Genomic DNA, 16,666 nt, shown 5'->3' on the forward strand with positions numbered 1-16,666 from the left:
GAGCGTCCTCACCGTTAGGTCCACCAAACCTACCTCCTGAAGCAAATTGTGAAACTCCTGAAACCCTCCGGAGGGTTTGGTGGACCCGAGTACTGCGACGATGTCCCCTACGCTGCTGTTTCTGCTCTCCAGAGCATATACGAGCGGTGACTCTCTCGATTAATGCTAATGCTAATGCTCGATAAACATCTAAAAAAGATGGCCGCCAACAGGTTTCGAAACTTTCGCCCCCGGGCTTCGCCTTTGACGCGCGTGACGCGCGTAAATTTCGCTTCAAACTTTTGATTTTACGCGCGTCAATTTCGCTCTTGACGCGCGAATGCACACAAAGTGGTCACGCGTATAACTAGACGCGGCAGGCGCGAATTTTGACGCATTTTCGCGTTTGGTGTGAACGCAGCATAATGCTGCGTTCACACCAAACGCGAAAATGCGTCTGGCGCGAGTGATTTCAATGTTAAGTCAATGGTAAGACGCGTTTACGCGCGTCTGGAGGTCTTGCGGCGCGAATGAGGCGTTTAGCGCGGCGCGGTAGACGCGAATTCGCCTCATTCGCGCGTCTAGTTCGCGCGAATGACGCGAATTGAGCGTCTGGCGCGTTTTGCGTGTCAAGCGCGAATTGTGCTTTTTGTGCATCACGCGTTTGACGCGAATTCGCGTCTGCCGCCCGAGTTGAAAAATCTGAACTTCTGCGTCAATTCGCGCCGCGTTAGGGACTGTTCGTTATTTATTTAAGGGGCCACCGGAGGAGTTTTGAGATCTGTTGTCAAAAAAGACATGACCCTCCCTTCGCCAGCAATAAATTTTTCTATGACCCTCCAAAATGATTGTGAAAAAAGGCATGACCCTCCCCGATAATTTATTGATTAGCCTAATTCTGTACTGGTTTGCCTTGGCAAAGATGTTCAGATAGCCATTGTTTGTTTGTTTTTAAACCATAAACTCTTGCTTTCGCATCTTACTAGGGCTGTAACGATAGACCAAACCTACGATTCGGTTCGTATCACGATTTTTGATTTTAGATTTGAAAAAAATCATGTTTTCGGTGCTGATGCGGTGTGACTCGTTCAACATGTGGGTGGCGCTGCCAACAAAGCATCTAAAAGCTGTCACAAAGAACCGGCAAAAGTAATGATTATTAATATGTCAAATATAGCAAGGAGACATTTTAATTGTTTATTAATAAACAAGTGTTTTCTGTGTCTACTGCAAAGATGAAGTTGACGATGTGTCGCGATCTTCTCAGAAATGCACATTTCATAAGGAGAAAGCAGTCTGTTTTCTTTCGTTATGAATTGTTCTGTTTAAAAGTAGACATTTCAAGCTTTCTATATATTTCTCAGGTCTGTGAGGCAAGTAGCATAGCCTACCTTACTCTGAGTTTCGGTTCATTTATGAGACAAGATCCAGTTCACTCGCCCGCGCCTCCGTGTCATGATTATCTATTTTCTACTATATTTAGACTACTTCTTATTTATTAAATCCAGATGAAAAATTGATTAAAATTAAGATAAAATTAATAAAAAAACGAAATTCACTTTAAAGAAAGGCTTTGTGCTTTCTGTTTGAGGTCTCTGTGAAATTTTTAAAGTCGCTTCAGAGCAGTCATGTCCGTAATGGAGAACTGTCACGCCCGTAACATTTTTATTTTATTTTTTTTCACATAAATGCGAACACGAAAAATAAAATAAAAATATTATAATATTTTATTATCTGTGGAGGCCGATCTTTATTCATCCGGTGGGTATATATCTTTTGGTTTGCACAGTGTAATTTATAGAATTACTAAAAAATATTTTGCCACCTAAAAGTTAAAGACTTTTTGTGTCACGTCACATGTATATTTCCCTCATATTAAATATAAAACACATGTGTAGACTGATATTTTTCTAATGTCTTGAGTCCTTTCAGACGTTTCAAAATATTGGTATTAAATGCATTTTCTGAGAATTTTTATTTTAAGTTTTGACTGCAAATGTCACGTCCATAACACTGGAATCGCCGAATTTGAACGAATTTATCCTCAACTAGTTTTTGTGGTGTAGGTCTATGTATTTTATGTTAACTTAAATAATACTAATAGTAATTTAAATATGTGGTAGCCCTACATCTTACACATCGTGGAAACAAAATAAGAATGGAAACTAAAATATGCAGTAGGCTATCGCGCTACAGCGCTCATTCTATCAGCTGCAGTTCTGGCGCCTCAGTCCCAATACTGTAAAACTCGATGTACGTTCACATCACATGTTAATGCAGCGGTAGAGTTACACTCACAGGACACTGTGCACTTAACAAAAGTTCATTATTTGCTCGTGCTTTAAAGCTTTGCCGGGTAAACATTTCTTTGGCATTCTGTTCTGACATGATGCACTTTTTCTAAGCGCGAACTAGTGCACGCGCACTGTCAAAACAGCCCAAACTGGATTTTTGTTGGGTCAGACCCATCTGATATCGAAGGGGGGCTGATAACGCGAGATCAACATGGAGCTAAATGGAAAAAAAATAGCACCAAACATGCCACTTTGAAATGTTGCTGTTTTCATGAATATAAAAGTTGGGTGACCCTCCCCCTAGACTAAAAAAAAGTTGGATGACCCTCCCCTCAACAAAGAATAAAAAGACATGACCCTCCCCTATTTTCCTCCGGTGGCCCCTTCCATAAATACCGAACGGTCCCTTAACCAATCAGGAGCCTGCCTGCTTGCTACTGTCACGTGGTGACAGTTTAATGTTATTTTGTTTGGCCTCAATAAATTTAGTAATATGACTAAAATGCACAACAAAGCAAATCTTTCACATAAAAACTCGATTTCAATATGAGAGATAGCCTACTCATTTGTATTGAATGCTATTTATTCCATATCTATTCTAGATTAGCCTATATGAAGCTTTATTAATCTAATGTAAAGACACCAAACACAATTAAGTGTATAAAAACTTTTCAAAAAAATCACAGGACAGGTTTCACTTTTGGAGGCTGGCTCCATTTATTATCAAAACAAAAATAAATGACAGATTAGGTGCGGGAGAGGGTGAACCTCGCGCCGGACTGTACAGCGCGGGCTCGTCATGCAGAGACCACTCGAGGCCGAGGCTTTATACGGCCTACGCTGTCCTCGTCAGCGTCCTCACCGTTAGGTCCACCAAACCTACCTCCTGGAGCAAATTGTGAAACTCCTGAAACCCTCCGGAGGTTTTGGTGGACCCGAGTACAGCGACGATGTCCCCTACGCAGCTGTTTCTGCTCTCCAGAGCATATAAGAGCGGTGACTCTCTCGATTATTGCTAATGCTAATGCTCGATAAACATCTAAAAAAGATGGCCGCCAACAGCTTTCGAAACTTTCGCCCCCGGACTTCGCCTTTGACGCGCGTGACGCGCGTACATTTTTTGATTTTACGCGCGTCAATTTCGCTCTTGACGCGCGAATGCACACAAAGTGGTCACACGTATAACTAGACGCGGCAGGCGCGAATTTTGACGCATTTTCGCGTTTGGTGTGAACGCAGCATAAGCAAGACGTAAAAACATGTCTTGAAACAACAAGGTAAGGATAGCTGTAAAAATTAAACTTCAGCATTATTGCCATTTAAACATTTAGTTTAGTATGTCCACTGTCAATAAGAAAACTTAATTATAACATTTTAACAAAATAATCATAAAAGAGAAAAGGAGTAGTTGGCAGCACAGGATTAGAGCTTAGAGCCATTAGAGCTTGTCATTCTTTACACAGCCCACAAGTTATCACCTATCCACCGAGGAGCTCTATAAAGATGTGAAAAGCTACGAATCTAACAAAAAAACTAAATGTGATAACATAAATGTGAATCTTTGGTAGTTTTTATTAGACTTTTGTTTTTGTACGGTTTAAAAATGCATACCTGGTGGCATTGACCCCTACTGTGTGTGACAAAATTGCAAATCATAATATTTTTTGTATTGTTATTTTATTTCTTCAGAGCATTCATGAGAAACAAGGGATGCAATGTCTCAAGGTGGACATGTGACACAGTCCCACATCCCAAACAATCGGATGGTACCTCATGTGGAGTCTTTGCCTTGAAAGTATGTTTACTATTCAGAGCAGTGTCCTCACCCTCACATTATAGTATGACCATTGTTTAGTTAAGACTAGTTAAGTTATTCACTGACAGTAGATTTATATCTCCGTAACATGATTTTTTAATGTAGTCAAAATTTTTTTTTTCAGTTTGCAGAAGACCTTTTGAAAAATGAGACAGTGGATTTTCCTGCTACGAAAGAGGATATCATCAAGCACAGGCTGCAAATCGCTGTCACTCTTCTCCTAGAGACTGGTGAGTAATAAGTTATCAGGGGATGTTTTAGCAATACAAATAATTGTCCTTATAATTGCTGTACAACATCTTATGCAGCTACCAGAATTATTCCATACTTACCTAAAAAGTATTAGTGTGAAAAATGAAGAATTATAGATGCATGCTCTGTGTTTTTTGTTTTGTTTTGTTTCAAAGATGACCTGACAGACATATGTCACTTCTGTGGGTCAGAAAGGCCTGAGACAGACTTGAGTTGGGTAAATCAAACTTAAGAAATGTGAAATGAAATACGTTTTGTTATAAAGTTATCAAGAATTTTCTTGTATTGTTATGTTAGATTTTTCTATTCTATTGCTTCTATTTTACCTATGACTAACAAACATTCTATTATTCTTTTATCTCCAGATGAATTACTGTATATTAAAAATATAACTATAATTGCAGAAGAATGAAAATTTGCAGCCTCTTACCCAAAAATCCAAATAATTTGTTTTCCAGATTCAGTGTGACATTTGTTTGCGGTGGTTCTACCATGTGTGCGTTCAAGGCCCACCAACAGATGCCGCCTTCCTGTGTACTGCTTGCACTCCTTAGTTTTCTGTACATTATTTTTCTGGAGGAATGTATTCATTACATCTTGTTGTATTACATCACACCTTCCAAGTTTGTGTCTTCTTATCTTTTTTATTTTGCTTGAAAAATAGCTTACAATATATTGATTAATAATACAATAATTGCAGATTAAAATAATTGATTGATTAATAAAATAATACTTGGTATGTAAACAGCATGTCAAAAACAATGGCCGAAGTTATTTTGTACATTCAAGTGATGAAGAAAGTGGATACAGTATCTACTGTGTGTATCCTATTATACATTAAAACTGAAAGTGTACTGGAGACTCATTTCAAGTTAAAGGAGAAGTTCACTTTTAAAATGAAAATTCTGTCATCATATAATCACCCTCATGTTGTTTCAAACCTGTATGAATATCTTTCTTCTGCTGAACAGAAAGGAAGATATTTAGAAGAATGTCAGTAACCAGGCAGTTTTTGGGTCCCATTGACTTCCATAGTATATTTTTTTCCTACTATGGAAGTCAATGGGACCCAAAAACTGCCTGGTAAATATCTTCCTTTCTGTTCAGCAAAAGAAAGAAATTCATACAGGTTTGAAACAACATGAGGGTGATTATATGATGACAGAATTTTCATTTTAAAAGTGAACTTCTCCTTTAAGGCCTAAGCTTTAAGAATTCCTAGATGCAAAAGGGGGGTATAAGTGTTCTGGTGTGTGTAAGTGTTTGATGTTCATTTTATGGGTGGTGGGGGGCTTTCCTTGCTTTCTTCAGGCGCCAATGGAAGTGGAGACGTTGATAGGCCATCATCTGTGCATTATGGAGAGGGGATATTTTTATAGCAGGTTTAAAAACAGTCAGGAAAAAATCCCACTATAACTTAACTATAACTAAGAAACGTGTCCATATTCACTGCTGTTATTAGACACGATGTATAGTATTCACACAATAAAGCACTTGATGACAGGCCATCATCTGTTGATTTTTTTGCGGGGGGATACATATTTTGTCAGGTCGAAAATACAACCTGAAAAAATGTGTATCCCACTATAACTTTTGTCAGGAAACAAGAAACGTGTCCATATTCACTGCTGTTATTAGACACGATGTACAGTATTCACACAATAAAGCACTTGATGATAGGCTATCATCTGTACAATCGCTTTTTGTGTATGACATTTCCCACTATTTAAGTGCAATGCATTATTAAATGGTATTGATAATAATTCACCGTGGAAGGAGTAGGGGGGATTCAGTACAATTTAATACCCAAAGGCTTTGAAACGGCGTGGTCGTCTTAGTTTTCCAGTAACTTTAGATATTCTCAATTCAGTGCAATGAAGTTCGATCGTTATAGCCTACAGAAGAATAAAAGCATTTATTTTGATAGATGTGCCACGTGATAGCTGTCTTTGCTAAGCATCGTTGATTAAACAACATTAGTAAAACGACAACTTAGACAATTCACGTGATATAGTTTAATTTACTTTGGTCAAACCAATGGCCTGCCTTTACTGCTGAAATGCATACGTGCGCGCTACCGCGACCGGGGATACACTTCCTTTCAGGGGTAAGTACCTTGGCACGACACCGTCAAGCAATTCGTTACATCGCGAGACCTGATATTACGCGATACTTCCTGACGCCGACCCGCCGGCCCAAAGTTGCAAGTGAGTTTTTTCCGCTCTCGGGCACCAGGGGGGTGCGAAACCACCACCATTCAACCCAGGGGGGCAGGGATTTGTATTATTTTGAAGGTACCCCCGGGCGCCGCCATTGGCTAGCGGAACCCCACCTGCTGTTAGCATCCCATTGACTCCCATTCATTTTGGCGTCACTTTGACAGCGAATAACTTCACATCTGAGGCGTTTAAAGACTCCATTTGTCCATTATTTCTAAAGAAACACGAAAATGTATAAATCGCTCCATTACCTTGTAGCTTACGTTATGGCCCTGTAGAAGCAGTTTTTGTAAAAGTAGGCTAACGATTGCGTCACAGCCACGCGACTCTCTGTCGCATAGTAGGAAATTACCGTATGGACAGGAGGAGAAGCTTGCGGGCAATCGGGGGGACGTGGAGGCAAAATGACAAAATAATTAATCAGAACACCTACAAAAAGTTTCTCCTGCTCCAAGATCATGGACAGCTCCTACTCACGCTCTCCGTCTCTGCAAGTTTCGGAAGGTAATGATTCAGATTGATCATGGCACAGCTACTAGAAGACAGACGGTTTGCTCACGTCACATCTACGTCGTCGAGCTCAGTTTGAGTCTGCGCAGTACGCTCGACCCCCAGGAAGTAAGAGTTTCTAATTGGCTTCACTTTGTCTCCGTTGAATCCAATGGGGTCGCTGTGTCCATTTCTTTTACTGTCTATGATTCAACCCGAAATAAGTAATATAACCATTCCACTGACTCCGAAGCTGTTCAGTTAAGGTTAAAAAGTTATTATTATTATTTTTTTTATGTTGAAAAATCCTGGAGATGAACTTGGATAGCTAAATCGCTCACGTTGTGCGTCTCTGTGTGAGAGTAACCATAGCAACTTTGATATGCTTGAACCACTGATCTATATAATGACACCACCATGTCATTCTATATAGATCAGTGGCTTGAACACATTTTAATCGTCTTTAATACATGATTGATTCCGAAGGATAGATTATTAAAAAATAATAATAATGATCAATAAATTAAATTTTTTGAGATCCGGGGCTATAAAAAAAACATCCGGGGCTGAAGCTGTTTCTTAACTTGCCTGTGACGTATGCAGTGCCCAAATTATTATTTTGGACACACAAATGAAACTCGCCGCTCAATTAAATGAAATGTTCTCATTAATTTATGGAGAACGAAAGAAATAGATTTGTTCAAGTGTAGACATAATCACTAATTTAGTAATTTCGCATGAGTCCTATGCAGAAAAAAATTACAAAAAGCAACATATGATGGTAGAGCTTTCAGCTTATAGATTCCCCTATCCTAAAGAGAGTGAAGTGCTACTAAGTGCTAATGTGGATTTCTGTCTAGATATGCAATAAACATTTTGCAAGAGAAAACCTCAAAAAGGTTCATTATAGATCAAATAAGACAGAAACACACCCGTTCACCTGTCATTTTTCCTCAGCTGTAGTCAAAGGCAAGTTTCAAATCAGTGCTTCTCCTGGAAGACTAGTGCTAAAATAGCCTCTAGTTTAGCGCCATCTACTGTTTTAGAAGAGGAAGTTGCTCAACTGCATTTGTGAGAAAATCTGCCTGGACGCATTTGTGAGAAAATCTGCCTGGACGTATTTGTGAGAAAATCGAGCCGAGAGATCTCATAAAAAGCGAAGTGTCACACAATCATAACAGACAGATATGCATTTGTATGCACTAGATTTGGTATTTGTTCAAAGGTTACATGCAATTTGAAGGATGGTTTGTATATATTTGTGAAGTACTATTATATTGGCTCATTTATTTATATTTGTAAAACACAATACATATTTGTTACTCCACTGCATTTTCACTCAAACTGACCTTTGTGCTTGCACATTGCTTTCTGTTTGTTTGCGAGTCGAGTTTTCCTTTGCAAAGCGGATCGAGTTTGTTTGCAAAATGCTGGATTTGTTTGTTCAATTATGGCACATAATTTGCTCCATAGAGAAACGGCATATAATAAAATTCAATTTAGTTACTAAAAATGACTTCAATACTTCAAATGAACTGAGGAGGGCAGCAATAGACCATTGTAGACACTAGTCTGCCGCAAATATCAGAAGATGAAGAAGAAGGTGAGGACTGAGGAGAGCAGTTCACGGTATTTCTCACATTTACACAACCATCACACACACTTTATACAGTCTGATTAAGCGACAGACTCATTTCTGTATTGTTTTCATCGATCACAGCGATACTTGTGCGTCTTTTCTGGCGTCTTCCTTCTGAAATAAACATTTAGTGCAGCAGCAGCGAGCATGAGGAGAATATGTTGAGTTCATTCAGACCTGAGCGATTTTGTGTTCGTTTGTGTGATTGTCTCGATGTTTGTGTGAGAACTGTTACTGAATGTCAAGTCAAGAGTTAAAGTTTGAGATCTGTGAGTGAGGGGAATTGATGCTGCCATTTTATTTTATCTTTAACAAATTAAACGTGTTACTCCATATTGTTAATATACTGGAACATGTCTAAATACTTCACATTGAGCTTAATGAGGATAGTTTTTAGGATCATTGTCGGTTTTGATCTAATAACATTAGTGAAATAAATGTACTACAAAATCAAAATATATATTTAGATATTGACATGATGCTGCTGTACTTATTTAGATGAGGTGGTTAAAGATGAATGCCATTAGTGTTTTTTTTTTTTTTTTTTTTTTTTATGTTTTATCTTTATCATGTTGTGAGAACCAACAGTATTGTCTTTCAATAGAGCAGTTTTACAGGCTTTTATCATGTATCCTGACTCAAATAATGTGTTTCTAACAGCAAACACTCAGAATAAAGTGAGATGATCTGCTGATGATCCTGAATGGCTTGTTGAATGAGTGTTGATAGTCTGAGGCTCATCAATATTAACAGATCTGCTGAAAACACTCTTTATTTCATGACAATAGTTCCTGTTTTCACCTCATTTATTATGCTGATGTCTTCAGATCTCTTGTAAATTGACACTTAAAGCTCATTTCATTGGTGTCGACAGAATGAGGGGATTTGTTGCTCACAAAGATACATTTGAAGAATTCAGATGCCTGTAAGTGCCATCTGAAATTTTCTTCTAGAATGATCATTTTTATATTTATATTAATATAAATTTTATATATATTTAAGTTCAGTAATTTCACTTAAATGACAATTAATAGGTAATTTCCATTGCCATTTAGCCTAAGTGAAATTACTGAATTTAAATATACAAGCTTGATAAAGATGATCATTCTAGATCTTGCATCTGAACTCTTCATTTATTTTTGTGTCCATGCTTTCAACTGTTTTTTTTCTGACCTTTGTCAATATTTGGAAGACAATATGATGTTTTATATACTTTTTTAGTTCTAGAGATATTGTAATGGAAAAAGCAGGAGTGTTCTGGTTAGCCATAGCATAAGTTATAAATTCATGAATACATCAGTTACTTTACTTCAGACAGACATAAAGGCTTAGATGTGATATTTAGTATAAAAACATATTCATGAACTGATATTATTTTTTATTTTGTCAGATCAGCTCCTCCCACTGCAATCACATCACCAGTGAAGCCCCTCCCACTGCAATTACATCATCAGTGAAGCTCCTCCCACTGTAATTCTCCAATAAATGCTGTAAATTCCCATCAGCTACAAGTGAAGACGAGCATCAGAGCATCAGGAAGAGCTGAAATCTGCAAAGACTGAGTTTATTAAAGAGGACAGTGAGAACATGAGTGATCCAGAACCCTGCAGAATGAAACACACTGAAGATCCTGAAGAGCAAAGAGGTTGGTGTTTATTCTTCATTCATTCATGATGCTGAAGAACATTCATGTTAGAAACATTCAAGCACTTCATCACATTTAGATACACAGTTAAACTATGAAATGGGAACAAATGGTGAGTAAAGGGAGGTTTGAGAAACTTGAGCAAAACCAGATTTGTAAGGAACGTTGTATTAATGTTGTATTGTATGTCATAAATAACAGAAGTTCCCATTCGAATGGAAGGAACGCATCCTCTAGTGCAGTGGTTCTCAAAGTGTGGTCCGCGAAATAATTTATAACAGCCTTTCGCTTTCTCCAGACTATGAGTCGTGTTTTCTTTATCATCTGAAAAAATGCTAGGCTATTTATTCTGACTTGGTGACTTATATAATGCATTTAACATCAAATAATAAAAAAAGTAGACACTTAAAGGTTTCTATAGATAGAATATATATATATATACAGTACCAGTCAAAAGTTTGGAAACATTACTATTTTTAATGCTTTTGAAAGAAGTCTCTTATGCTCATCAAGCCTGCAGTTAAAAAAACAAAAACAAAAACAGTAATATTATGAAATATTATTACAATTTAAAATAATGGTTCTCTTTTTTTAATATATTTTAAAATGTAATTTATTTTTGTGATGCAAATTCTACAGAATTAAACTGTGGCATTTACTGGAAATCACTGAACTGTTCATCTGTGCACCAGAAGTTGATGGACCGTTACCATCACCTTTTATCAATTTAACGCATCCTTGTTGAATTAAAGTACTAATTTCTTAAAAAAAAAAAAGTTATTGTTCCCAAACTTTTGAACAGTAGTGAATATTGTTACAAAAGATTTCTATTCTAAATAAATACAGTTCTTTTAAACTTTTTATTCATCAAATAATCCTGAAAAAAATATATTAGGTTATAAAAAAAATATTAAGCAGCACAACTGTTTCCAACATTGATCATAAATCAGCATATTAGAATGATTTCTGAAGGATCATAAGACACCAAAGACTGGAGTACTTACTGATGAAAATTCAGCTTTGCATCACAAAAATAAATTACATTTTAAAGTATATTAAAAAAGAGAACCATTATTTTAAATTGTAATAATATTTCATAATATTACTGTTTTTTTTTTTGTTTTTTTGTTTTTTTTAACTGCAGGCTTGATGAGCATAAGAGACTTCTTTCAAAAACATTAAAAATAGTAATGTTTCCAAACTTTTGACTGGTACTGTATATATATATCTATAGTTCTTAAGTCTGTGCGTCATGTAGTCTATTCGCTGTGTTCTGGTTGATTTTGGGACACGTGCGCCAGAAAGGAGACAGAGACGGCAGAACTCGCATCCTGTTGTTTTCTTTATTTTTAAAAGGCATGACTTTTTGTAGTTATTTTTAATGTTTACACAAATAAAAAATAGACACTTTACCGTTTTTTAAGATGTACTCTTATCTGTATGGCCATAAATAAGATTATTCATTTGTTTCCACATATATACGGCGTCCCACGTGCGCACACAATATGTCAGTTCTAGCACCGCTAATTTTGACATCGCAGCCTGGTCATTATCAAAATAAAATACAGTCAACCGAACTTATAAAAAGTTCTACTTAATTTAATTTGTCTGTTGTACACTATGAAGGCAATGCCGGTCAATCATTATACTGTCAACTAGGGCTGAACGATTAATTGCATTTGCGATAATACCGCGATATGATGAAATGCCATTTTTTTTAACCGCAAAGCTGCGATTATAGTCTGGTTACGTGACGCGCGAGAGTAAACCAGTCTGTATTGCAGATGAAGCATCAACTTGGCACGCGACACATATAGACCTGGCTACAGGAAATAACAGTTTATGTTTAATTTATGTGATATTGTGTTATAGATTCTCTCCAACGATTCTGTATCATTTCAGATTTATGTCTGAGCTTAGTTTTAAACACAGATACGTGATGACGCTTATAAACAACCGTATTCTGCTTGCTTCCTCTGTCTCACACACACACACACACACACACACACACACACACGACACCACTCGAACCTTACGAGAAATAATATTTAATAAAGTTCGGAAAAGTTGAAGCGAATTACAAGGACATTCGCGGGCTTCATTGCACAAGATATGAGAGTCGCGCGGTCTGCGTGATGTTACTTTTGTAGTGCGTGGTCTCGTCCGCCAGTATTTTACTTACAAATGTTCTACGAAGGCATCATATGTATTGGAATGCAGTTGGCTTATATATTAAAAATATGAAAATCACCGACAGAAGTTGCTTTCAATTTCAAATACTAACGTGCGCTTTGCGAAGAAAATGCTTTTATGACGCGAAATTAATGTGACACAGTCAGTTATTAAACAGACAGGACAAACAGTGGCGTCATGTCCATTCAAAGTGAGGGGGGGCACGTGCCCCCTCAGATTTTTCCTCCCTGATAATTTTTTTGTCACAACTTTATTCCTATTATGCTCCATAATATACCAGAGCCTATAACGACTCAAATGTATTCTTCTGGATGTGTAATAAATCGGTCAGCATCAGCCCGCCCCTTTTTCCTAATATGGTGTCTGTGAAGCGCTCTAGAATCTTTGCTGTGTATGTTCAAGCAACTCACTCGTCTCGCACGTTGAGCTGGCAATGTTTTACAGATGGTCTTGAAGTGGTAAGTGGGCAAAGCAACAAATCAGCATTGAATTAGTTATCGGATGATATTAAAAGGTAGTGGGATTATTTGTGGTTGACCTGGAAATTTTAACTTGATCAAAAAGTTATGGATTTGATATAGCTGCGAATTCAGAGCATTAACTTAAGTTGTGTCAGTGTAACGTTATCGATAGCTAGCCTAGTCTAACCGTAAACTAGTTGGCTAACGTTACTGCCATACAAAGCCATAACGTTATCTGATCGGTTTTGAAACATCTGTTCTGTTTTGTCTTGTGTCAAAGTCTCCAGCTGGTTCAATTGTTTTCAGTTTCATAGAAACGAGGGTGTTAAATTTGTTGTAGGCTTACTGCAAAATCCAACCTAACGTTATCAAGGCATCAACTTGATGTTTCTCCCATAGACTGTTATTCACGGTTCTTCACGAATCAGGCAGCTAATTCAAATGCAGTGAAAAAAGATAGGCAAACATGCTTTAATGAAGTAGACATCAAAAGCTTTTGAATTTGAGCTTACAGTTCTTTCATCAACCTGTCTTTTACATAAACTTACAAAATAGATACTTTAACTTAGTCCTCAGATAGAGAAGGGTTGCTGCTAGCTCCGTTAAGGTATTTCTGTCCCTCCCAAACTGCATTGAAATGGTATGTTTGGTATGCTTAAAATTTTCAGGGGGAGAAACCCCCTGACCCCTCCTAACATGATCCATATCACCTGTCAGAAAACAATTGCAACGTCTCAGATTGTGCCCCCCCAGAATTTTGGCTTGCATGACGCCCCTGAGGACAAACCACATCTTATAATTTCAAAAGAGATGAAAACGTTCAGACAGCCTACTCTTAAATACTGAAAGCACTCTTTGTTTATTGCTTGTAATATTTTTTTCCCTCTTTGTTATTTGTTTTGAAGCTATATTTGTTAAAATTATTCATATGTAATTGTATTAATTTAGTTTTTTAATGTGTAATTATTATAAGTAGGCCTACTTATAATTATGTAATTAAATATTGTAAGTTTTATTAATAAGATCAATTAAAGAAAAAAAATGTATCGGCTCTTGAGGTGCCTAAAGATTCCCTTCCCTATTTTACAATGATTTATTGCTTGTTTTTGTTGAATAATAGAAAAGATAAAGAGCTTAAAAAATAATCGCATATTAAATCGCAATCGCAATATTGGTAAAAAAAATCGCAATTAGATTATTTTCCAAAATCGTCCAGCCCTACTGTCAACTTGCTGTTATTCCAATTTACCCTTTGATTGAACATGGATTCCTATTAAACACAAGCACCTTTTAAACAAATTGCCATTATTATTGTTGTAAAAATATAGGCTAGGCTATGTTTGTGTACCTCAAATGTGTATACATTTTGGAATTTAACATCTATGCAAAATAATCCTTGAAACATTTCTCATTGGTTTTGATGTGATGTGAACAATAATCATATACATCCTGCATTTCCATTTTGTATGTGGATTAGTGGTCGACCGATATTGTTTTTTTTGATTGCCGATATCTTAGAGCCTTTTGCAATGATCTTAAATATATCGCCCTCACACAGCCGCCACACACACTGACCATCATTGCAGGCGATTTAAACGCCCGCGTCGGCAAGGACAGTCAAGACACCAACCCTAGGCAAGTTGGACCTCATTGCATGCACGACACAACAACTGACAATGGCGAACGCATGCTCGAACTATACGAACTAGCAGACCTTCGACCAGCGCATACACACTTTCCAAACAGGAAAAGTCGGCTACTCACTTACTGTTCACCAAAGGGCGAGTGGTCACAACTTGACCACATGTTGATCTCGACAAAGTGGTGGAAATCACTCAAAAACTACCGCGCTTATAATACAATCGACGTCGACTCTGACCACAAAGTAATGAACGCAAACTTCAAACTGAGCCTAAGAGCACCAAAACAACCAACCAACAATCGATGCACGTTCAACTGGGAAAGACTAGCAGAACCGGAAATCAAAGAGTCTTTCAATTGCGAGCTTAAAAATCGGTTCAGCTTGCTAATGGGCGAAATGGAAGCCATACCAAGTAAAACTGCCAAGATCCAGCAACACGCTGACACACTGGATGCTGCTCTACGCGATACAAGCGAAAACGTACTTGGAAAGAGGCGCAAAGCAAAGTTTGCGAGCTGGGTCACTGCTGAAACTCTCACACTACTCGACATCTGCAACAAGGTCAGGGCAAAGTACAAGCGAACACGACTGTCCTCGCACAAAATGACGTGGCAAAGCCTGCAGAACCAATTGTCTGACGCATTCACACATGATGAAGAAGCGTATCTCAGCCACCTGCTTGAAACGCTTGAGAATGCAGACAAGAAGAGAGAACACTGCAAAACCTGGAAGATCGTCAATCAGATCTCAGGTGAGGACAACAAGGTCGACCCAAGCAAAGTAAAGAAACTCGATGGATCAATGCCCAAAGATAAAAACGATCTACTCAAAGGCTGGCGCGAGTACTTCGATTCACTGCTAAACAATAAAAACAAAAACGCAGATCAAACAGTCCACCCAGTTCCATCACCCGACTGTACTGACATCAAAACTTCTCAATTCAATCGATCCGAGATAGAGCAAGCAATCGAAGACCTAAAGCGCAACAAAGCGCCTGGACCAGACTACACAATGACAACTGAAGTGCTCAAAGACGGCGGCAATTTCATAGTCGACGAGCTGCTCTATATTTGTCAAATGGTCTACGAAAACTGTCACGCACCCACTCAATGGACATCGAATTTCATCAAACCTGTGCCGAAGAAAGGGAACTGGCAGCTAATGACAAACTGGCGCGGAATCACCCTGACATCAATTGCAGCAAAAGTGTACAATCGCATGATCTTAAATCGAATTCGTCTGCCCATCGACATTATGCTCAGAAAGAACCAAGCAGGCTTCAGAACAGGCCGCAGTTGCATTCAGCAAATTCATATTCTGCGACGAATAATGGATGGAGCATATGCACAAGATATCCCACTTTACATCACATTCATCGACTTCAAGAAGGCCTTCGATTCAATCGACAGAGAAATGATTTTCACTATTCTCCGACACTACGGCATTCCAGCAAAGATCGTTGATGCAATTCGGGTGTTGTACGATGACTCGAAAAGCCAAGTATACCTGCAAGGCCAGTGCTCCGAGCCATTCAAAATCACAACAGGTGTACTTCAAGGTGATGTCTTAGCACCATTTCTATTCATCATAGTCATCGACTACGTCTCAAAACCATCAGCTAACGAATTTGGATATCTTACACACAAAGGCAAGGAAATAGATGGAAGTTATAGAACTTTACACGCATCAACTTGCGTGCTAAGTCACAAAGTGAATGACCTAGCTTTTGCCAATGACATCGCCCTACTTGAAGGAAACGCAGAGCAACAACAAAAACAAGTCACCGCACTCAAATTACAAGCACGCCAAGTAGGCCTAGAGATAAATATCAACAAAACCGAGCAAATGCGCCTGAACATACAGAAAGACGCAACTCCTGCTCCTGCACTCAAGATAGATGACCAAGAGGTAGCCATCGTAAATGACTTCAAATACCTAGGCGCCTACGTAGGATCAACAAACAAAGATGTCAATGTTCAAATCGGTTTAGCTTGGGTAGCGTTTCACAAACTCAAATCCATCCTAAAAGCACCCAAA

General features: G+C 38.1%; 3 protein-coding genes and 1 long non-coding RNA gene across 5 annotated transcripts in view; 2 read left to right on the top strand and 2 right to left on the bottom strand.

The window, feature by feature from the left end:
- LOC307163322 (uncharacterized protein) overlaps positions 1-16,666 on the bottom strand; it is a 326,027-nt gene that overhangs the window by 228,018 nt on the left and 81,343 nt on the right. The window lies entirely within an intron of this gene.
- LOC307162833 (uncharacterized protein) overlaps positions 1-16,666 on the bottom strand; it is a 302,806-nt gene that overhangs the window by 190,409 nt on the left and 95,731 nt on the right. The window lies entirely within an intron of this gene.
- The window catches only part of LOC307162607 (uncharacterized protein), a 73,303-nt gene that overhangs the window by 50,880 nt on the left and 5,757 nt on the right, over positions 1-16,666 (top strand). Inside the window, exons 1-2 of one of the 2 annotated variants that reach the window (XM_079878051.1) lie at positions 8,643-8,678; positions 10,079-10,333. In XM_079878051.1, the coding sequence (XP_079734177.1) occupies positions 10,276-10,333 (58 nt within the window). In that variant the 5' untranslated portion in view covers positions 8,643-8,678; positions 10,079-10,275. Of the gene's footprint in view, positions 8,679-10,078; positions 10,334-16,666 lie in introns of those variants that run through there. The other variant, XM_079878052.1, reaches the window with a different exon arrangement.
- Positions 3,404-4,558, top strand: LOC307169309. Its single transcript, XR_013823084.1, has 4 exons — positions 3,404-3,550; positions 3,963-4,068; positions 4,214-4,319; positions 4,497-4,558. It is a non-coding gene; the product is annotated as an uncharacterized lncRNA (long non-coding RNA).

Source organism: Squalius cephalus (assembly GCF_949319135.1).
Source record: "Squalius cephalus genome assembly, chromosome: 1".
Taxonomy (NCBI): Eukaryota; Metazoa; Chordata; class Actinopteri; order Cypriniformes; family Leuciscidae; genus Squalius; species Squalius cephalus.